The 23138-nt window shown below is 39.9% G+C and overlaps 1 protein-coding gene across 3 annotated transcripts in view; it reads right to left on the bottom strand.

The window, feature by feature from the left end:
- Positions 1-23138, bottom strand: part of TOM1L1 (target of myb1 like 1 membrane trafficking protein) — a 52716-nt gene that overhangs the window by 12984 nt on the left and 16594 nt on the right. For all 3 annotated transcript variants that reach the window (XR_013824958.1, XM_079903550.1, XM_079903551.1), the window contains 4 exons: positions 7878-8011; positions 3454-3514; positions 2951-3068; positions 1551-1647 (listed from right to left, as the gene is read on the bottom strand). Coding sequence is in view for 2 of the 3 variants with exons in the window: in XM_079903550.1 (XP_079759676.1) it covers positions 1551-1647; positions 2951-3068; positions 3454-3514; positions 7878-8011 (410 nt within the window). In the remaining variant the exon portion in view is untranslated. The remainder of the gene's footprint in view (positions 1-1550; positions 1648-2950; positions 3069-3453; positions 3515-7877; positions 8012-23138) is intronic.

Raw genomic sequence — 23138 nt, 5'->3', positions numbered from 1 at the left:
ACAAAAGCAAGGTTCAAAACAGTATGCATAGTATGCTGCCCTTTATTTAATAAAGGAGAAAAAATAATTCATATTCTTATTTACCTAAAGACACTTTGGAAGGATAAATAAGAAACTAACAAAGGGGTTTCCCGGGTGGGAGCAGGTATGACCCAAGGGAGGGCAAGAGGCAGGATGGGGGTGGGATGAGATCAAGTATTGTCCTTGTACATCTTTTTATATTGCTTTGATATCTGCATCATGGAAATGTATTGCCTATTACCTAAAATACATATATTTAAAAGGAAAAAAAAAGAATATAATAGGCTTTGATGGAAGGCAAATCTAACTTCTGTTTATTTTTTTGCTGTTTATCTGCTCCATCCTGCCTCTTCTTGACCTTAGGTAACCATGCTTTTTTTAGGTTCTTCTGCATCTTTCTTATGCTTCTCTATGCAAAGAGTGGCAAATATTAGCATATATTATTTCTCACTTTCTTATACAAATTTGAGATAGTATACACACACTACTTTGCACCTTTTCTCATTTAATAATAAATATATTGGTGATTGTCCCTCACATAGAGGGCCTACTTTTTTCTCCAGAAGTATAATAATATATTGTGTAGATGTTTATTTAACCATTCCCCAAACTGAAGGGTACTTGAGTTGTCTCTAATTATTAGCTATTGCACAAATGCTGTCAAGAATAATCTTGTAAAGACCTTATTTTGCATAAATAAGCATAAATTCCTAGACTGCAAGTTCAAACGTAAATGCATTTATAATTTTAATAGATATTGCCACTTGCCCCTCATAAAAACTGCACAGTTTTGTGATAGTATCTGTCTCTCCACAGTTAACAAAGCATGTTAACAAACATGTAGACTACTGCCAATCTGTGAGGTTAAAAAAAGTCTTATTGCAGTTTAATTTATATTTCTGTAACTGTACGTAAGGCTGAGCATCACTGAGCAAAAATATGTTTCTAAATCATCTGTATTTCTTTTTTGGTGAACTATCAGTTCACCAGACCTGCTACTTAATCGTTACATGAACTTCTATTCCCTAGGTCTCAGCCTTTTTTCCTATAAAATGGGAATAAGGATAATAGCACTGATCCAAGAACTTTTGAAAAGATTAAATGCAATAAATAAAAACAGGTCAGCAAAGTGCCTGCCACATAGCAAGTGCTCTGCAATCTGTGTGGTCGTTTCTGTTCCCCCACTTTGTCTTTGTATTTTTCCTACCTCCTGTTACCACTAAAAAAATAAGAGAAACAGAGAATTTATGGAAGGCTTGCTATGTACTGAGTGCTATACTAGGAGGTACATACAGCATTGCACAGAATCTTTTTAAGAATCCTAGAGAGTATTCTTAGAAGAGAAATGAAGGCTCACACTGGTTAAGTTTCTCATCCAAGGTCACACAGCTAATAGGAAGCAGTACTGAAATCTAAATCAGTTATGTATGATTCCTAAGTCTCTACCTTTTCTATTATGTCATGTTTTCTTAAATACGAGGAATCAGAATGAGATGGAATTAGTTCTGGAGTATTACTGACATACTTACAGGGGTGTTTCTGTGTTTTCTGAGGCCAGCAAATCCACCTGTGGATGAAGACTGGGTTTCAAGTTGTTTGTTACAACAGGACTTGTAGAGCTGAAATCTAGAACACAAAATGTACTTATTGCTTGGCTCTAAAACATTTTGTCCATCAGTTCTGTTGAATTTTCTGTTTTTTTTTTTTAAAAAAAAACACCAAATTAAGGAGATTGAGATAGTTCTGTCACCGTAAAATCGTGGGATTTCCTCAAACAGAAATTCAAAAACATCATTTATGGCAACTGGAAAGAGAGAAATTCCCTGCCATAAAAAGAGGATGTTGTAAAGGTAGCAAACGTTATTGTGTTGGGTTTTCTAAAATCCCAAGCTGACTCACAATGGAAGGGATTTTATGTCTTATCCTGTCAAGCACAAAAGTAAAAACCTATGGTATATATAGAGCTCTACCCTCACCTCTCCAAACTCTCAAGTTCCCATAATCATGAGACACCCCAAAGAGAATAATTATTTCCACCCCCGCTCTGAAAATGCCTGATAAAAACTCAAGAAAACTCTTCAATATAATGGACTCCAAACATCCCACTGGTCTAAGCAAGCAGCCAACATTTTAGAAATGGGCTAAGTAATAAGAAAACCACAAATTGAGTGATACTGACTATTCTGATTCTAAAAAATCCTGCTAACATAAAAGGAAAACAAACTGATTTTAATTTGGCAGAAAATTCTGGATTTCAGCATTTTTCATCATCTTTACTTTGTAATTTACCAAAACTCTTTGGGAAGGGTAATAGGAGACAACAAATAAGACAGATAAGGTAGGTAACCCTAAGCCTACAGTGCAACATCATTCATTTACCTTCACAGAAGACCATTAAAGCAACAATTGCTCTCACTTTATAAAGTAGGAAAGTCTCTAAGGTGGGTGGCTAAGAGGTGCCAGAACTGGGATTTCAACTTGGACTTCTCTGACTCAAAAGCTTGTGATTTGCCCTCCACATTTCGCCATCATGAGGCCTCATAATTCCTGATTTTGTCTATATGCATCAAATATTCCCCTTCCTGATGCTATAGTATGGCAGAGAAAACCAAAGATAATAGTGAGTGGGTTCACAGTAGGTTTAAGTATTGGCCATGGAGCTGAACAAGCTCTATAAGCAGGCCAGGCGAATTTGTCAAAATACTAAGCCAGTGGGACGAGTTTCAAGGACCTCCTCTGCCAGACACATCCCATTCCTGTACTGGGTGTGACCTACCATTTGTCAAGAAGTACTTAAATCTCCTGATATAGTTCTCTGATATTCAAACTGACTTCAGTTCTTCTCAGGTTCCATTTAATCAAGAAACCAAGAGAACTGTTTCACATCAAGCTCTTCCACTGGTCTGAAAAGGCCCATGTGCTTATTTACTTAAGTCTGAAAGCTGAGCATTCAGGGTGCTGAGTTCTCCCAAAGTGGCCCTATGCATCAGAGGGCTGCGACTCAGGTCAAGGAGATCAGAGGATGGGGCAGAAGGTTCACTGGTAGTCTGAAAACAAAGCAAACAAAAACACAATTTAGAAAAAACTATGTCAGGCAGTTTGTCACAGCTTTCTCCCCAGACTTTCCTTTGGAGAAAGGAAGATCCTATTTGGAAGTATCCTGAGAGGGAACTCTCCATTCAATAGACAATGCTAGTACTAATCACATCTCGCCACTGACATGGGTCCCTGCTTAATTAGAGAATCTTCTTATGACCTCTTATCAATAACTCAATGAGTTATTAAGGCAGATACTCTACACTACTAAAACCACTCCAAATCATTAATGCATGTCTTCTCTTTTTTAAGACTTGTTTTATATAAGCTTTGCTCCTTGCTGTAGAATTCATAAAATTTTCAATTGTTTATTTTATAACAGTTCTATTTACTTACATTGGCATCTTCCCTCTGGTTCTTATTTTGCTCCAAAATCCTTTGTTGGTTTCGAATGAACCTGTTTGAATTAACAAAATGCAAGTCTTTAAAAGAAAACAGATATGAAAATGCTATAATATTTAACAGAATTATTAATGTGCAAATATTTAGGGATAATCAGCCTCATCCCCAATTCCCAATAAAGTACTTTAATAACTTTTTCCCAGTTTATAAAAGTAATAACGCCTTTAAAGAAAACTATGAGAAAATGGACAAATATTACAAATATGAATAATTCCATAATCAAGATACGGTTCCTATTAATATTATGATATACTTCCTTCTAGTATTTTTTTCTGTAAGTTAATCTATTTTAAACTTAGTTGAAATTATACTTTACATAATTCTGTATTCTAATTCCATTATGTTCAGATCATTTTTCTAGTTATTCAGAAATACAACTTATAGTGGTTGCATACTTAACCTAATGAATCACATATATAAATATTCTCCTTATTCTCAAATATTTGAGTTGTTTCTAATTTTGCCAAAATTATCAAAAATGATCATTTTCCATAAAATTCACATACAATTAACATATTTTCACTGTTTAATCTTCATTTTTGTAAGACACTTGACACCTAACAATATTACCTTTTACAACTTTGTTTTAATTTTACATTGTTCGTACACTGTGGGTAAAGGAGGAGCAGTTAAATAAATAAATAAGAGAATAGGTTTCAAAGAATAGTGAAGCTGAAAGCAGAAATCCAAGGCACAAGTGTCAGTATTATTACTGAGTAGTTATAGGACCACACATATGATCCTCAGTTCTCCATCTACTCAAAGAGAACAGCAATATCTGAACCATTTCCTCAAAGTTATTCTCAAGGGCGAGATACAGACAGATAATACAGGTGGATGAATGTGGAAATGCTTTGCAAACTAAAAGCTGCTTTAGAAATACATAGTATTACTCTTACGACACATTGATTCCATGAACCTAAACACTTTCAAGTCTAAAAGCTCATACTGAATTAAAACATGACTTAGGTTTAAGGATTTTCCCCTTTCTAACACACGTACTTCTTCTTCCATCTACTCATGGTATTGGCTTCCTGCATGCTAGCTAGTTATGTGCAAGGTATGAACAACCTTCACAAATCAAGCCTTGAGTAACAATTTCTGTTACCTTATTTGCACAGCTATTCCCCGGATGTAATGAGTGGAAACTTCTGGGGATTTTGGAATAGGGTGAATGTATTTTGCCTGTGGGATGGATGTGAATCTTTAGGGAACAGAGGGCAGACTGTGGTGAGCATGGTAAGTAGGATGATTCCCCTGCCAAGATATCCACATCCTAATCAATGGAACGGTGAATATGTTAGGTTAGATGGCATATGGAGTGAAGATTGCTAATGAGTGGACTTTAACAGGGAGATTATCCTGGACCACACAGATGAGCCCAGTGTAATCACAAAGGTCCTTAAATGTGGACGAGGGAGGCAGACGAAGGAAGCAAGAGGGATACAATGTGAGAAGGACCCGACCAGACAACTTTGGCTTTGAAGATGGAGGAAAGGGGTCAGGAGCCTAGAAAAGTGGCATAAGTTGCACAAGTTAAGGAAAAGATTTTCCTCCAAAAAGGAATGCAGCCCTGGTTCAAAGCTGAATCAGAAAAAGCTGTTCACAGAAATAACCCAGTCTCCTGATATCAAGACCAGATAAACACACATTCCCCCTTGGAGGAAGCTTTTAGTAAGGGGTCTTATGGTTTGTAATAGAATTCTCCAAAATGAAAACCATGAGTCAGCACTCTACTGAAAACCATATGGTTTTCCTTAGATATCTTCCCATTTACAAAGATTTATACCAACCACCCCCCCAAAAAGACCACACAAACAACAAAAAAAAACCCAAAAAAAACGAAGGGCAAGCTTTGCTCAGTGGTAAGGGAACATGGTCACAGGGCTCACATCTCTCCCTTGGTGCCCTGTCACCTCTTCACAGAACGGCCGCTCTCCCTGACAGTGAGATAGTGAGGGAAAGAACTTATTTTGCAGCTGTGGGTTTTACTTCCCTGATTCTCTTGGTTCATTCACGATGAGTGGGGAAAAAAAGTCTAGACAATAAATTAGAAGGCTCACTGGGACAAGAAGAGGAGGAGGACAAGAAATTGATATTTAATGTGCTAGCACCCAGCTAGGTGCTTTAATATACATTATCACATTTAATTCTTAGAAACAAACAAATAAAATAAACAAACCCTCTCCAAATAGGTAGTATTATCCTCTTTAATAAATAGGAAAAAACCCAAATCTTAAAAAAAGTTAAGCAATTTGTCCAAAATCATCAGTAAGACTTGAATCCGGACCTGTTCACCTCCTTCCCTTATGTCACACTGGTCCCATTCTTCATCTGTTGGTGGGAAATATGGCCACTAATTCCAGGGAATTCTCGACAGAAATGGTTCCCCTAAGGGCGTCTTGAAATGTCACTGTAACTAGGAGGAAAACCTCTGATATTTAGCAGGTAGGGGCCACATAAGGGAAAACTGCCCTACCCAAAATGCCAATACAACTCTTATTTGAAACAAGGATCTAGAAAAAGTTTGGGGATCTCAGAGACTCCAGAATTTCTATGCTAGGAAGGCCTAGGTACAGGTTTGGAAAGAGACCAGGAGACTTGCCTGAAGCTATGTTTGTATATAGCACTTCTCATTAAGACTGAGGAGAAAGCCACCTGTCAAGCGAAGCATGCTGCCGCTCTTTGGGGCCGGGTTCTAGGTGCCAGCTCTCTCCCCAGGCCTGTTGTGCCTTCCCATAGCTTCACAACCGTATGTGCTCTTACCTGCTCCTGGTTTAGTCAACTCCTCCTCATCCCAGAGTTCTCAGCTTAAATGGTACTTCCTCACAGAAGCCTTCCTGTCCTTCTTCTGACCTGGATTAGGTCTGGCTGTTATTCTCACTAAACAGACCTCCTATTCACTGCATTTATTTCACTTTCCAAGTGTGTATATTTATATATATGATTGAAGGTGTTTTCCTGACTATAGGCTTGACTATAGATTACAATAGGTTATAAAACTATTACTTTGGGGGCTTCCCTGGTGGCACAGTGGTTGAGAGTCCGCCTACCGATGCAGGGGACACGGGTTTGTGCCCCGGTCCGGGAAGATCCCACATGCCGCGGAGCGGCTGCGCCCGTGAGTCATGGCCGCTGAGCCTGCGCGTCCGGAGCCTGTGCTCCGCAATGGGAGAGGCCACAACGGTGAGAGGCCCGCGTACCACAAAAAAAAAAAAGACTATTACTTTGATGAATGAATAAAAGACTTGGAAACAACTTAAATGCCTAATAAGTGAACTGTGAGAGAAACGTGGACCATTATGCAGCTATTAAAAATAATGGTTTAGCCAAAGCATTTAAGAACATAGGATACACAAATACTGGTTTTACGGCAAAGAAAATCAAGGGAGAAACAAAAGTATATGTTCTTTATATGATCACGACTATAAAAAAGTTTAGAAAAATACTAAAATGTTAGAAACAAAATTATGAGTACAGTCGACCCCTGTATCCACAGGTTCTGTATCTGTGGGTTCTGTATCTGAGGATTCAACCAACCTCAGATTGAAAATATTTGAAAAAGAAAAATTCCAGAAAGTTCTAAAAAGGAAACTTGAATTTGCCATGAACCAGCATCTATTTACATAGCATTTACATTTACTAGGTATTATAAGTAATCTAGAGATGATTTAAAGTGTACAGGAGGATGTGCATAGGTTATATGCAAATACTACACTATTTTACATAAAGGGCTTAAGCATCTGTGGATCTTGGTATCCTTGGGGGGGGTTCCTGGAAACAATCCCCTACAGATATCAAGAGATGACTGTGTTTAAACTTTTTGCCTTCATACTTTTATGAATGGAATTTAGAAAAAAAATCTGTGTTCATATACAGCTTATCCTCACTGGCTACTCTGGTTTTGTGTAGACTATTTTCTCCATATAAATATCCTCCTCTCTTCTCTTTACCATTTCCATGTTGTTCTCCACCTCAAACTTAGGGTAAACCTCACTTTCACTACAACTCTTTGTTTATAGCATTGGTCTATTTGAGAGCTTACGATGTGCTCAGTGCAGACAACATTCTGTGATTAAGATCCAGGCCCTGCTCACAGGGCAGTACGTGAGCACTGCTTACACTGCCCGTGAATGCCCCTCACACTGCTCAGGCACACGCTCATTCCTGCAAAAAGCCATATCACACACTCCCAGAAGAGCAGGACCAGGATTCCCTATCTTGGGAGGAAGGCAGCCATGTCCAGAACTTATTCCTGATCTTTCTGAGTGCTCACCTGTAGGCACTCTAAGAACACAGAGTACCTGGAGGTTAAACTAGCACTGGAGGAGGGTCGGAGAGGGCGTGCCACTGCTCACCTCTCATATCCAAGGATGGCGTTATTCAAATCCTCATTCACCTGAATTAGCTCAACAGTGACATCTTCATTCTCCACCACTACAAGCAGGTCCATGATCCTCTCCTGCATCTCCCGACCTGTCTTATAAAGTTTCTGTCAAAGAAGGAGAGAGATTGCTTCTTCAGTGCTAAAAAAACAACTGATTTGCCAATCTGTATACTACTGTGACCATCTCCACACTGAGTCACCTATGGGAGATTACCAAAGGATTTAACTATGGACAGCTCATCCTTTCTCTATGAAGGATATCAGAACAATATTTTCCTCTAAAAATCAAAATGGGCATCATAAGGACAATAATGTACATTGCATGTAATGCTGGACTAGAAATCAGAAGTGGTGTACAGGAATTCTAGGTTTACTACTTATTAGCTGTGCTGTGTTAGGGAAAAAAATCACTTGTTTTCTAAATCTGTTTACTCACTTGACAAGTGAAGAATATACTACTTGCCACATCTACCTCAAGGGGTGACAGAAAATCAAATGAGGTGTATAATGAGGAACTATATAACTATAAAGAACTACATAAAACATACAATGCTATTGTTGTTATTTGTGGTAATAGAAGAAAGTAGTTAAAATGCATTTATAGCAGTATAATTTTCTTGTTATGTTTTACTTAAACATGTAACGTTTATAGTTACAACATCACATTCCAAGGTAAACTGAAGCAGGATTAAAAAACTAGTCATCAATGCCATTTTTATTTGGACTGCCTGGAATCACTGTATTACAAAAGACTCTACTCCCCAAACCAGCTTTTTCTCATAAGCATCAGAGGCACCTACAACAGACTTACTGACTCAGAATTGCCTAGGCTGAGAGTTTGGGAATTTACACTTTTTAAACAAGCATCTCAAAGTGTTTCTTATGTACACTGATACTTGAGAACTGCTATCTTACAACTTACTTTCTCTTAGGCAAACCTCCAGTAAGCCTGAGGAGCATAAAACTGGTATTAATATTCCTTCAAACCCACCCTGGCTAGAATTTGTCCATGTAATAATACATTAACATCAGGCAAGAACACAGGGAAGCTCTCCTTTCAAAATGAAAGCAGCAGAACTTGCTAAATCACAGCACTATTACATTATCTGATCTTTTCCCTCAAGAAAGACAGACTTAAAAAAAAAAAAAAAAAGACCTGCTGAAAAACTTACACTTCCCAAAACCATTTAGAATCTCAAACAATCTATCACAAGATTTCCAACAGGAAATCTCTAAATAAATAAACCAAACCACTACTAGCTGGCATTTAGACTCAGAGGTAAAGGCTACCATACCTCCACAAAATCTTAACAGAAGTATTTAGAAGACAGAAGAAAAGGGAAAGGAAAAAAAAAAAGTGAGACAGACAGATGACAGACTCTAGGTTTTCATACTTGCACTGTGCAACCAGAAAAATTGTCCCGGTTCCTAATGATGTGGTCACTGTCTGCAGCAGTTGACAAACTTTTTCTTAAAGGTCCAGATATTAAATATTTTCTGCTTTGTAGGCCACAAAGCCTGTGTTGTAACTACCCAACTCTGCCAAGGTGAGAGTAACCACACACAATATGTAAACAAATGGGTGTGGCCACATCCTAGTAAAATTAAGTCAGGTGGTTGCCAAATTTGAGTCACTTATGGTCCCCTGGTAGAGCACAAAGAGAAAAGACTTCAGACTCAGTGATCCAGAGGTCTCTCCCATCTACATACCTGATACGGGATATGGTTAAAACTTAGCCTCAGTTTACTTTTTTATCTGTAAAACAAGGATAACAACCATCTTATAGGGTTGTTGTCAGAACAGAAAATGATGCGGTTGAAACCCACGTATGGCATACAGGGTAGTCAATGAATGTATTATGGTTGCCTAAGGAGGTGTCCCTAGCAGCTTAACTAGCAAACTAATATTATACATTCCTGGGACTTCCCTGGTGGTCCAGTGGATAAGACTCTGCACTCCCAATGCAGGGGGCCTGGGTTCGATCTCTGGTCAGGGAACTAGATCCGGCATGCATGCCACAACTAAGAAGTCTGCATGCCGCAACTAAGACCTGGTGCAGCCAAAATAAATACATATATATATATTTTTTTTTTTAAAAAGGAAAAAACTAAGAAGCATTTGGTTATAACCCCATGATGAACGAGAACTTTACCTCTGTTCTGCGTTAGTGTACAGAACAGTTCTCCTCCTTGCTCACTGGCAGCCTTGCTAGAACAATGTCAAGATCAAGGAAATAACAATGGCTGTTAGATGCCTGTGACAAAAGTGGAAAGTAATCTGAAATGAATTTGCAGCCAACGTCAACAGCCCCCGGTCACATGAAGACTGTCCCTTTGCCCTCTCAAGAGACAGATGGAATGGAAACATGAAAGGGGCACCACATTTCTCAGCAGGTTTGCAAAGCAGAATTTGAAAAACCTCTTCAAAAGCCAGCCCACTCTGATCTTTGCAATTGATGTCTGTCTCAGAGGAGGGCCAAGCCACCTGCAAACAGCACAGATCAAGTGCCATGGACCAAAAGGATGGGTCAGAAGTTCCCCACAGCAGGCACCTGCAGGGCTGTGGATGTGGGGAGCAAGGGGGCACGAGTTAAAATACGGAGGAACAGCTGCTGGTGCATATGCCCATCACAGAGGCCCTGGAATCGCCTCCCTTTACACCATATCAAAGCCCAGGCAGGCTTCTGAGCTAAAGTGATTCTAACAATCAATTCAAACGTCTTTGGAGCAAAACAAAAAGGAGCTCATTAAGAGCTTCCTCTTCTGACATCCAGATGGCTCCCACTCTTTCGCAGAGCATTCAGGAATTAAGGAAGAAGATTCTTCCACACTTTGAACTTCAACTGCAATTGTCCCACATTCACCAACACAGGGCAACTCAATAAAAAGAAAAACAAAAGTATCTGAACGTATCCCTTGAAAAAGTAATAAAAGGAAGGAATGTGTTTGCTTAACAGCCTTCTCTGGAAATAATACCTCTGGCACTACTGCTATTACACATCTCCTCTCTCCCAGGACCTCCTACCAAGACAGCAAGAGACCCCGAGAACGTCCCTATATACTCAAAACCAAAACTGCCCCCGCTCACCATGAAACCAAACATTCCTCAGCATAACTTGCTCATACAGTTTCTTCTTTCTTTTACAGGCCTCTATTGAATGAATGACAAGTTAACAGTTAACATAATCCTCCAGAAAATCATTAACTTCCAACTCTTTTTCCCAACTAAATATTGTAAACATCTTCAGTAACTCCTTAGCCCTTCTTTTGCCCTAAATCATTAATTCTTCAACAGAGGATCAATCTATTCAACTTAATAGACATTTGATAAGCTCACTCAGTACACAAAACATACACTCTAAATGTGCATAGCTGTATGGATTTATAACTAGAGGTCTTGGTTACTGCCTTCAAGTTGCTTCCACTCTAGCTCAGGAGCTAATATATACCCACATGAACAGACAATAGGTTAGCCACCTATGCTAGAAAGTCAGTCCTGGGTTCAAAATGAGAAACAAGTGCTATACTGGATAGAACACAGCCTCAGGAGGACAAGGTTCCCACTCCAGCTCCATCACTCGCTTGCCACTGTGTGGACAAATCATTCCCTTTCTGAATATGCAGCCTCATCTGTAAAGGGAGATGGTCTTAATGGCATTGAAAGTCCCTTCCACTCTTAACACCTTACAAGTCTCTGAATGGGAAAGACAGTAAGAGCGGTCAGGGCAGATGACTTTTTATTTTACTCTCAGGTTTTTTTTTCTCAACTGTTACCAATTATTCTCACAGGACCAAATTTTAGATTCACATGATTTGAAACTTCTCTAATAAGTTAGAGTAAGGCTTTTTCTAGTTGTGCTTTCAGAATTGGAGCTCACTTTATTCTACAGAAGACTAAAACATTGTCTTCTTTCATTGTCCTTACTGCGTCTAGGCAAAAACAAGACTAAAATGGGAGGTGAGCCATTCACGGTAAGAGTACGGTGATTCAGGGACAAGTACACAACACCTAGAAAACAAATGCAAGAACGTGCAGCAACATTTCATTACTGTGACCAGAACAGATACTTTTAACTCATCGCAATACTCATAGACTAGACGTGGCCTCAGAATCTTCGCACACCACTCTGGCAAGCTAAAAGAAATCCTGTCTCTGCCCCTAATGAAGTTCAAAGTCCAGGAGCAACATAGTGGTTGGCAAAGGTGTCTTTCACCAAAATAGTTTCATTGCCTAAGAATCTAACAAAGAGAAAGGAGCTCTGAGAATAAGCAGGGCTTCGGGATCTAAACGCTCGGCACGGATTGGAGGAACAGATAGGGGATTCCACATAAGTATACCAGATTTCAGACAGAAGGAAACAGACAATGCATTTCAAATAAACAGAACAGCTGCCAGAAGGTATGCGCCAACAGACAAAACAGGAAATGCTTTTAATGTTAACAAACTGCATATAAGACTGTGATCACTGGTGAAGTATATGTACAAGAAGAGCCGAGAAATTTTTGAGTGGAGACTTTTCCTACCGGCTGCACACCTTTCTTTTGCCTTCCAGATCCACCATCCATACTCTGCCCTGCTGTGTGCCCTGGGGGCTGGCCTGTAGCGGGCATACCACCAGGTCCCCTGCCCTCTAGCTTTTGACTGGGTTCAGCCCACAGGATGCACGGGGAGGAAATGGGAGGGCGAAGGAGAGTGAGGTCTGGATATTATCTTCATTCCTTCCACCAAAGGCACCACTACTCTCAAGGCTGCCTTCCTCATATTCTGCCCACTGGGTTCTGGCAAAAGTTTCTTCTTGCCTATTTATGCCTAGGGGTATTAGCTAATAGCCCAGGGTAACAAACTTGCTCCTGTGGTTTCTCTGAGCCCTGTGGTACCTCACTAAATAAACAGTACCTTGATTAAATTCTTTTCAAATTACCCAAATGGAGCATGCCATCTGTTTCACTGATAAGGCCTAAAAGGCATGAAAACAGAGCAATTTAAATAGTATGATACCAACACAGGGATAGACAAACAGATCAAACCAAGAGAACAGCCTCTGGAAAGACATCCTTGCACTAGAATACAGAATATGATAAAGAGGTATTTGAAATCAGTGGAGAAGGTATAAATTGTTACTAAATGTTATTTGGACAACCAGCCATATAACTGAAAAAGATCAATGAAGGGAAAATCTCTAACTGATACCAAGGATAAAGATTTTAATTTTATTTTTTAAATTAATTAATTTTGGCTGCATTGGGTCTTTGTTGCTGCTCACAGGCTTTCTCTAGTTGCAGAGAGTGGGGGCTACTCTTCGTTGCAGTGCGCAGGCTTCTCATTGAAGTGGCTTCTCTCGTTGCGGAGCATGGGCTCTAGGCACACGGGCTTCAGTAGCTGTGGCACGTGGGCTCAGTAGTTGTAGCTTGCAGGCTCTAGAGCACAGGCTCAGTAGTTGTGGCACACAGGCTTAGTTGCTCCGCGGCATGTGGGAACTTCCCGGACCAGGGATCAAACCCGTGTCCCCTGCATCGGCAAGCAGATTCTTAACTGCTGTGCCATCAGGGAAGTCCCAAGATTTTAATTTTAAACCACATAAAATCAAGGGAAAATCCATTAATTTATTAAAGATATTTTTGTTGAATGATTACATTGTGCAGCACTGCTCTGGGAGCGGAACCTGAGCAGTAAACAGGACAAGGCTTTGAAGCATCCATTCTAGAAGGCAAAGACAGCTGCACAATCATGCAGGAAAAGCATCAGTGTGCTGGGCAGAGAATGAAAAGGGGGTGAAAAAGAAAGTGATGACTTTAAACTGGGGAGCCAGTGAAGACCCCTCCGAGGAGGTAACATACTAAGTTGGAATGATGAGAAAAAGCTGGCCATTAAAAGACAGGGGAAGCATGAGAGTCAAGGGTGAAACAGCTCCCCGACAATAACGAACTCAGTGTGTCCAGGGAATAGGAAGGTGGTTGCTGTGGCTGGACCAAGGACACATGAGCTATGGAAGGAAAGGTGGGCAGGAGCAGACTGGGAGAGGTTTTGTGGCCAGAGTAAGAAAGTTGGGTTTTATTCCAAGTGTAATGGGAAGCCACTGGAGGGTTTCCAGCAAGGAGCAACATGATCTGGTCTACCTTTTAGAAAGCTATAGAGATGCTCAATATCATTAGTTATTAGGGAAACGCAAATCAAAACAATAGTGAGATACCACTTCACACCTACTACGTAGCTAAAAAACTCCAGAAAACCACAAGTGTTGCCAAGAAGTGGAGAAATTGAAACCTGTGTGTTGCTGGTGGGAATGTAAAATGGTGCAGCCACTGTGGAAAAAAGTTTGGCAGTTCCTCAAAAAGTTAAACATAGAGTTTCTATATGACCTAGTGATGCTACTCTGAGGTATATACTCAAAAGAACATAGGTATTCAAACAAAAAATTATACATGAATGTTCACAGCAGCTATTCACAATAGCCAAAAGGTAGAAACAACTCAAATGTCCATCAACTAATAAATAAATAAATAAATAAAATATAGTATACCCACACAATGGAATATTGGGCCATAAAATGTGCTACAGCATGGTTGAACCTTGAAAACATTATAGTAAGTGAAAGAATCATATTTTATGATTCCATTTATATGAAATACTCAGAATAGGTAAATAAATACACAGAAAGAGAAAGCAGATAACTGGTTGCCTGGGACTGGGCAAAGACAGGAAGGGAGAGAGATTGCTTAATGGGTATAGGGTTTCCTTTGGGGATGATGAAAATGTTTTGGAACTAAATAGAGGAAATGGTTACACTGTGAACATGAATTCCACTAAATTGTACACTTTAAACTGTAAACCTTAAAGTGATTAATTTTATGTTTTAACATAAAACTTAATGTTTTAAAATGTTTTAACATTTTTATTAATATTATGTGAATTTTACCTCAATTAAAGATAAAAAAAGCTATATAGTTCTTGATTTTCAACACAGCACTGTACTCAATATCCTGAAAATATTTTTGACAACAAAATACCTAAAAATATTGGATACAATATAAAAGTATTTTAATGTGCATGCCTAAACTTTCAAGAAAGCATGAGAAGTCCTCAAAGGCTAAATCCAAACAGGATCCAAAGATATGAGAGGCAATAAAGGCACAAGGGCCCGAAAGGCACCCATCTGTCGGTCTCTAATAACCCTGAGAGGCAGGAGACAAAGCCTGGGGCCCGAACAAGGTACTGAGATGCAGCTGGGACATCTGAATGGCTACGACCTATATACGAAATAAGAAATATACATATTGATCTTTGCCCCCCAGTGCTGACAGAGTTCCTAAATCCCTTGGAACTTCCTGGGTGATAGGAGCATCTTTTATTCTGATGAGGCAACTCTTGATGGGCTCCTGCATGGCGGCTGGTCAACAGAAAGACTAAAACTTGATTCGAAGCTTGGAACTTTTAGCCCTATCCTCCATCCTCCGGGTATGGAAGGGAGGCTAGAGATGAGAGTTAACTGATCATGCCTACTTGATGAAGCCTCCATAAAAATCCATAAACTTTGGGGTTCGGAGGGCTTCCAGTTGGTGAACATACCCATGTGCTGGGACAGGGGTGCACCTCAACTCCATGGGGACAGAAGCTTCAGTGTTTGGGACCCTTCTAGACCTCACCCTTTGTACCTCTTCACCTGGCTTTTCATCTGCATCCTTTGTAACATCCTTTGTAATAAACCAATAAATATAAGTAATTGTCTCCTTGAGTTCTGTGAGCCATTCACGCAAATTATCAAACCTGAGGAGAGGGTTGTGGGAACCCCCGGTTTATAGCCTGTTGGTCAGAAGTATGGGAGACTTAAACTTGCAAAGGGCATCTGAAGTGGGGCAGCCTTGTGGGACCGAGCCCTTAACCTGTGGGATCTGATGCTAACTCTGGGTACTTAATGTCGGAATTGAATTTAATTTTAAGACACCCAGCTGGCATCAGAAAATCAGTCAGTGTGGGCAAAAAACCCATACATTTGGTGTCAGAAGTGCTGGTTGTGAGTAGTACAAAAAACAAAGTTTTCCTTTTGTTATATAAGTTAAAAAGTTAGAAAAAGCAGCTCAGCCCCACAAAGGAAAACGGCAAGGAGAAGGAGAAGCCTCACCTTTAGAGGGAGAGAAGGAAACTACGTATTCTTCCTGAGAATTCTAACAGCCTTTCTGCATTATCATCTCTAGGGATAAGACCCTCTGCCTTCAAAGTTTAAAAGCCCTAGTGAGTGTTTTTCTTTTTTCTTCTGATTGCTGAAGTCCCATGTTCTCTTGGAAACCACAAGTTATTTGAAGTCCTTTTTCTCTGGTCTTATTAGTGACACTGGAAGTTCCCTGCTCCTGGAGGTATAGTGCTGGGACAGCAGAAGACAGACTCATGTCCATGTGAGTGCCTAAGGCCCATCCAATCTTACTCTGATTCTGAGGTTACTATAGGCTTCTTCTGAGGAAAGTCACACTGTAAGGGTCTCTTTCTTCTGGGACTGTGTGTACCTCAGTTGGCTGATCCCACCTACATTACTGGACTCTGAATATCCTCACTCTTCTGGTCCCCTGACGGTCTGTCTAGGCTCTCCTGTAATCCTTGGAATTTATTATTTTCATATTTTGTCTGTCATTTCAAAGGGGTTTGGGGAAGAGGAGGTAAATTCTTTTAACAAGCTAAAAAAAAAAAGTGGTTATTAGCTAGTTTGGGGAAAAAACAGTGTCTGTTTCACAACTATCACAGTGGATTTCAGATACTTTTAGTACTTCTTTACAGATAAACTCTGAATGCCCTGTAATGCTCCTGGGTCCTCAATGCCTCCCACCTTGCCCACTACCCCAACTCTGATGACCCCCCACCAGGCTCATGCTGAAGCCTCCAAAAGCCCCTGCGGTTACATGGGGAAGCTAGGCAGGAAGCCAGCGTTGTCTGGGGGCCCTAACTCCACTAATCTGTAGATTTTACAACAGGGGTCCGCAACCCCCAGGCCACAGACTGGTACCAGTCTGTGGCCTGTTAGGAACCGGGCCTCAGAGCAGGAGGTGAGCAGCGGGCAAATGAGCGAAGCTTCATCTGTATTTACAGCCACTCCCCATCACTCGCAACCCATCGCTTGCGTTACTGCCTGAGCTCCGCCTCCTGTCAGATCAGTGGCAGCGTTAGATTCTCATGGGAGGACGAACCCTACTGTGAACTGGTCACGCAAGGGATCTAGGTTGCCCGCTCTGTATGAGAATCTAATGCCTGATTATCTGAGGTGGAGCTGAGGCAGTGATGCTAGCGCAGGTGAGTGGCTGCAAATACAGATTATCATTAGCAGAGAGGTTTGACTGCACAGAGACCATAATAAATCAACTGCTTGCAGAATCATATCAAAAGCCTATCAGTGAGTGGCAAGTGAAAACAAGCTCAGGACTCTCACTGATTCTGCATTATGATGAGTTGTATAATTATTTCATTATATATTACAATGTAATAATAATAGAAATAAAGTGCACAATAAATGTAATGTGCTTGAATCATCCCGAAACCATCCCCCCACCAGCCCCAGTCCCTGGAAAAATTGCCCAAAAACGAAACCGGTCCCTGGTGCCAAAAACGCTGGGGGCTGCTGGTTTTACACAGTTGTAAGAAAACCTCTGAAAAAGTACAAACTAAAGAATTACTTTATTTCTCCATAGTCTATCTTTGCTGGTTTCATTTTTAGATTCCATCACCTTATTTTAGATTGACCATAGTTGGACAGGATATTGTGATAGAAGAAATATATATTTGGTCTTTATCCCCAGTACCTAGCACAGAGCTTCTAAAACCCTGGGAATTTCCAGAGCAGTAGGATAAGAGAAGCATCTTTTGTTATTGATAAGAAGCCCCTTTCAACCAAGCCTGAGTTTATGCTAATGAGGTAATTCTTGGAGGATGGGGGATGGCTGCCAGAGGAACCAACCCTGTGATTAGAAGGTTGAAACTTGCAACCTCCAGGAAGGGGAGAGGGACTGGGGGTTGAGTTAGTCACCAGTGGCCAATGATTAAATAAATCATGCCTCTGTAATGGAATCTCTATAAAACCCTAAACTACTGGGTTCAGAGAGCTTCTAGGTGGTGAACACACTCAGATGCTGGGAAGGTGGTGAACTCCAACTCCACAGGGACAGAAGCTCCTGTGCTCAGGACCCTTCCACACCTTGCTGTATGTATTCTTTGTCAACACGGAAAAATGTCACCTGCCGTATCAGTAAACAAAGGATGTTGCAGCCATCAAGCCATCACATTACAGCCTCCCCGACGGTGAGCCCTGAAGGAACTCAAGATAGAAACAGGATGCCCACCATCTAGCAGTCAGCCTCTGCAGCCACCCCCCAAGAGTGTACCCTGAGGAAAGTAAGGATGAGAAAGCACAGGATGCTGGCCCCAGATAGCTGAGGTGCATATCAAAGGAATGACTTCAGTGAGCCCAGACTCCTGTATCTGTGCAAACATAGAAAAGCACTAAATTCTTTAACTTGAGATATCTGGTTTTCTTTCAGTAACAGTAATCTTTTGATGTTCCAATTACCTGGTCTTTGTTAAAAAAACTCCTATATATCCTGGCTCCTCCCTTGCTTCTTCAGAGTAGTACCTTAGAGTTATCTGAGAGGCTGTGTCTTGGGTTTAAGTCTTCAGTTTTGTCCACCGAATAAAACATAATTCAAAACTTTTAGGGACTTCCCTTGTAGTCCAGTGGTTAAGAATCTACCTTCCAATGCAGGGGACGCGGGTTCGATCCCTGATCGGGGAACTCAGATCCCACATGCTGTGGGGCAACTAAACCCACACACCACAACTAAAGAGCCCACACGCCACAACTACTGAGACCATGCACTCTGGAGCATGCGTGCCACAACTAGAGAAGCCCGCTATGAAAACCCAGCATAGCAAATAAAAAAACAAAAAACTTTTAGGTTGTACTTTTTTCACTTGACATCTTCATCTGGCTATCATCTATATCCTTTATAATGAACTGGTAATAGTAAGTAAAGTGTTTCCCTGGATTCCCTGAGCCATCCTAGCAAATTACTGGACCTGAGGAGGGGATCACGGGGACCCCCAATTTGACTTGTAGCCAAAATGGGACAGAAGTGTGGGCAACCTGGGTACCCGCTACTTGTGATTGGCCTCTGAAATGGGGGCCGTCTTGTGGGACTAAGCCTCTTAACATGTGGGGTCTGTGCTATCTCTGGGTAGCTAGTGCCAGAATGATTTAATGTGAGGGAAAAAACTTCAGACCTGGTGTCTGAAGTGTTGTGAGTAGAGAAATAGTTTTCTTTTACGAGGTTATTTAGATTACAAGAAAAAGTTCAAATACCTGTCAAAAGAATTTAAAAACAGTGCTCCCCGCACCAGCTCTCTATCTGTTACTAACAAAACGTGTTAAGAGAGAAAAATAAAGTTACACATTCAATAGGCTCCATAAACAAACTGACCTGGGGCCAGAACCATTCAACTGGAATTGGCCATGAGTAGTGTTCTAACATTGATTTACAGCCCAAGTCTCTTTACTATTCAAGGCAACACACAACCCTAACCTCTGGCATCAAAACAGCAACCAGCAAATCAGCATTATCCTTGCAAAATTCAACCAAAGACTTGGACACAAAAAGACTTGGACACAAAAAGGCATTTCAGTGCACCCCACGATGGCATCAAATAAAACTGGATGCGCATATTTGAATGGGATGTTTCAGTGTACATTTTACTGAAGGAGTGATTGTTTGCCACAGATAGATAAAAACATGAGAGAAAAATCCTATCACTTCATTTGAGAGCTCTGAAAGGCTGGGAAGACTGTGTGGAACTAGGAATATTGCCATGTCCATTTTTGAAAAATATTATCTGCCACATACCCTTTTACTTTGATATTTACTTTTTAAATTTTAGTTTAACATGCTTGTTAACATCATGAGTCACAGAATTTATATCTGTGAATGCCTTTGATTGTGGATTTTTTAAAAGGGATTACTACACAGGAACTCTATAATTAATTTTCTTTTTAATCTCCTCATAACTTGGATGTATAAATGAAGAGCTAAGCTCTTATCTTAGCTCTTCATTTTATATATATATATATATATATATATATAGAAACTAAGTCCAATGATAGTAAATGACTTGCCCAAGGCCAGGAACCATAAGAATCATTAGCAAAATGATATAACGTTCCTAAGTAAAATATCTTAAAAATAATATACATAAAACCACTGATCCAAAATACTGATTTATTTCTCAATGAATATTACTCTGATGTTCTATAGGATATTAACAGATACTTAGCAACTAGAGATTCTTTAGTCAACAAGCCTGTAAATTTTGGGTTAAAGACTCTTTGCACAGATGCAAAAATTCTCAACAAAATATTAGCAAACCAAATCCAACAACACATGAAAAGGATCACATACCATGATCAAGTTGGATTCATCCCAGGCTCAAGGATGGTTCAACATATGCAAATCAGTCAATGTGATACACCACATCAACAAAAAACAAGACAAAAACCACATGATCATCTCAACAGATGCAGAAAAAGCATTTGATAAAATTCAACATCCATTCATGATAAAAACTCTTGCCAAAGCGTGTAGAGAGGGAACATATCTCAACATTATGAAAGCCATTTTATGACAAACCCACAGCCAGCATAATACTAAATGGTGAAAAGCTGAAAGCCTTCCCAATAAATTCTGGAACAAGACTAGGATGCCTACTCTCACCACTTCTATTCAACACAGTATTGGAAGTCACAGCCAGAGCAATCAGACAGAAAAAAGAAATAAAATGTATACAAATTGCAAGAGAAAAGGTAAAACTGTCATTATATGTGGACAATAGGATATCTATATAGAAAACCCTAAAGACTCCACACAAAAACTATTAAAACTGATAAATGAATTCAGCAAGGTAGCAGTATACAAAATTAATACACAGAAATCTGTTGCATTTCTTTCACTAACAATGAAATATCAGAATGGGAAAGTAAAAAAAATACTGTTTAAAATTGCATCAAAAAAAAAACAAAACAAAACCTAGGAATAAGCCTAACCAAGGAGATGAAAGACTTATATGCTGAGAACTATAAAACACTGATAAAAGAAATTGAAGATGATTCAAGGAAATGGAAAGATATCACATGTTCTTGGATTGGAAGAATTAATATAGTTAAAATGGCCATACTACTCAAAGCAATCCACAGATTTAATGTGATCCCTATCAAATTACCCATAACATTTTTCACAAAATTAGAATAACCCTAAAATTTATACAGAACCACAAGAGACACAGAATTGCCAAAGCTATCCTGAGGAAAAAGAACAAAGCTGGAGGCATAACCATTGGAGACTTCAGACAATACTACAGAGCAACAGTAACTGAAACAGTGTGGTATCGGCACAAAAACAGACATATAGATAAATGGAACTGAATAGAGAGCCCAGAAATAAACCCACGGTCACACCTAAATAGGTCACACCACACCTACAGTCAGGTAATCTTTGACAAAGGAGGGAAGAATATACAATGGAGAAAAGAGAGTCTCTTCAGCAAGTGGTGCTGGGAAAGTTGGACAGTCACATGTAAGTCAATGAAGTTAGAGCACTCCCTCACACCATAAACAAAAATAAGCTCAAAACGGCTTAAAGACTTAAACATAAGACATGACACCATAAAAATCCTAGAAGAGAACACAAGCAAGACAGTCTCTGATGTAAATTGTAGCAATGTTTTCTTAGGTCAGTCTCCCAAGGCAATAGAAATAAACAAATGAGACCTAATCGAACTTACAAGCTTTTGCACAAAAAAGTAAACCATAAACAAAACAAAAAGACAACCTACAGACCGGGAGAAAATCTTTGCAAACAATGTGACCAGCAAGGGCTTCATTTCCAAAATAAACAAAACAGCTCCTACAACTCAATAACAAAAAAACAAACGACCCAATCAAAAGACATACATTTGGCCAACAGGCACATGAAAAGATGCTCAACATTGCTAATTATTAGAGAAATGCAAATCAAAGCTACAATAAGGTATCATCTCACACTGGTCAGAATTGCCACCACCAAAAAATCTACAAATAATAAATACTGGAGAGGGTATGGAGAAAATAGAACCCTCCTACACTGTTGGTGGGAATGTAAACTGATACAGCCACTACGGAAAAACAGTATGGAGGTTCCTTCCAAAACTAAAAACAGAGTAACCATATGACCCAGCAATCCCACTCCTGGACATATATCCAGAAAAGATGAAAGCTCTAATTCAAAAAGATACACACCCCGGCTTCCCTGGTGGCGCAGCGGTTGAGAGCCCGCCTGCCGATGCAGGGGACACGGGTTCGTGCCCCGGTCTGGGAGGATCCCACATGCCGCGGAGCGGCTGGGCCCGTGAGCCATGGCCGCTGAGCCTGCGCGTCCGGAGCCTGTGCTCCGCAACGGGAGAGGCCGCAGCAGTGAGAGGCCCACGTACTGCAAAAAAAAAAAAAAGATACACACCCCAATGTTCGTAGTGGCACTATTTATAACACCCATGACATGGAAGCAACCTAAGTGTCCATCAACAAATGAATGGATAAAGAAGATGTGGTATATACATATATACACAATGGAATACTACTTAGCCAAAAAAAAGAATGAAACAATGCCATTTGCAGCAACCTAGAGATGATCGTACTAAGTGAAGTAAGTCAGACAGAGAAAGACAAATATTATATGATATCACTCATATGTGGAATCTAAAAAACAGTCCAAATGAACTTACTTACAAAACAGAAACAGACTCACAGACATAGAAAACAAATTTATGGTTACCAAAGGGGAAGGGGTTGGGGGAGGGATAAATTAGGATGATATATAAAATATATCTACCATATATAAAATAGATAATAAGTATTTACTGTATAGCACAGGGAACTATATTCAATATCTTGTAATAACCTATAATGGAAAAGAATCAAATAAAAGAATATAGATACATACATATATATGTATTGATACAACCGAATCACTTTGCTCTACACCTGAAACTAACACAACATTGTAAATCAACTATACTTCAATAAAAAAAGACTCTTAGAGCCTTTACTATACTAATGAACTTTTTGACCCTCCAAGAGGAGAAATACAGTAAACAATTGGTTTTGGAACTTATTTGACCACAGATGTCATATTCCCCACATAATATACAACATAAGACCAGTAGGAAATGCTGTCT

Source organism: Stenella coeruleoalba (genome assembly GCF_951394435.1).
Source record: "Stenella coeruleoalba genome assembly, chromosome: 19".
Taxonomy (NCBI): Eukaryota; Metazoa; Chordata; class Mammalia; order Artiodactyla; family Delphinidae; genus Stenella; species Stenella coeruleoalba.
Note: the sequence above shows the minus strand (reverse complement) of the source record. Positions and strands in the feature narration are given on the sequence as shown.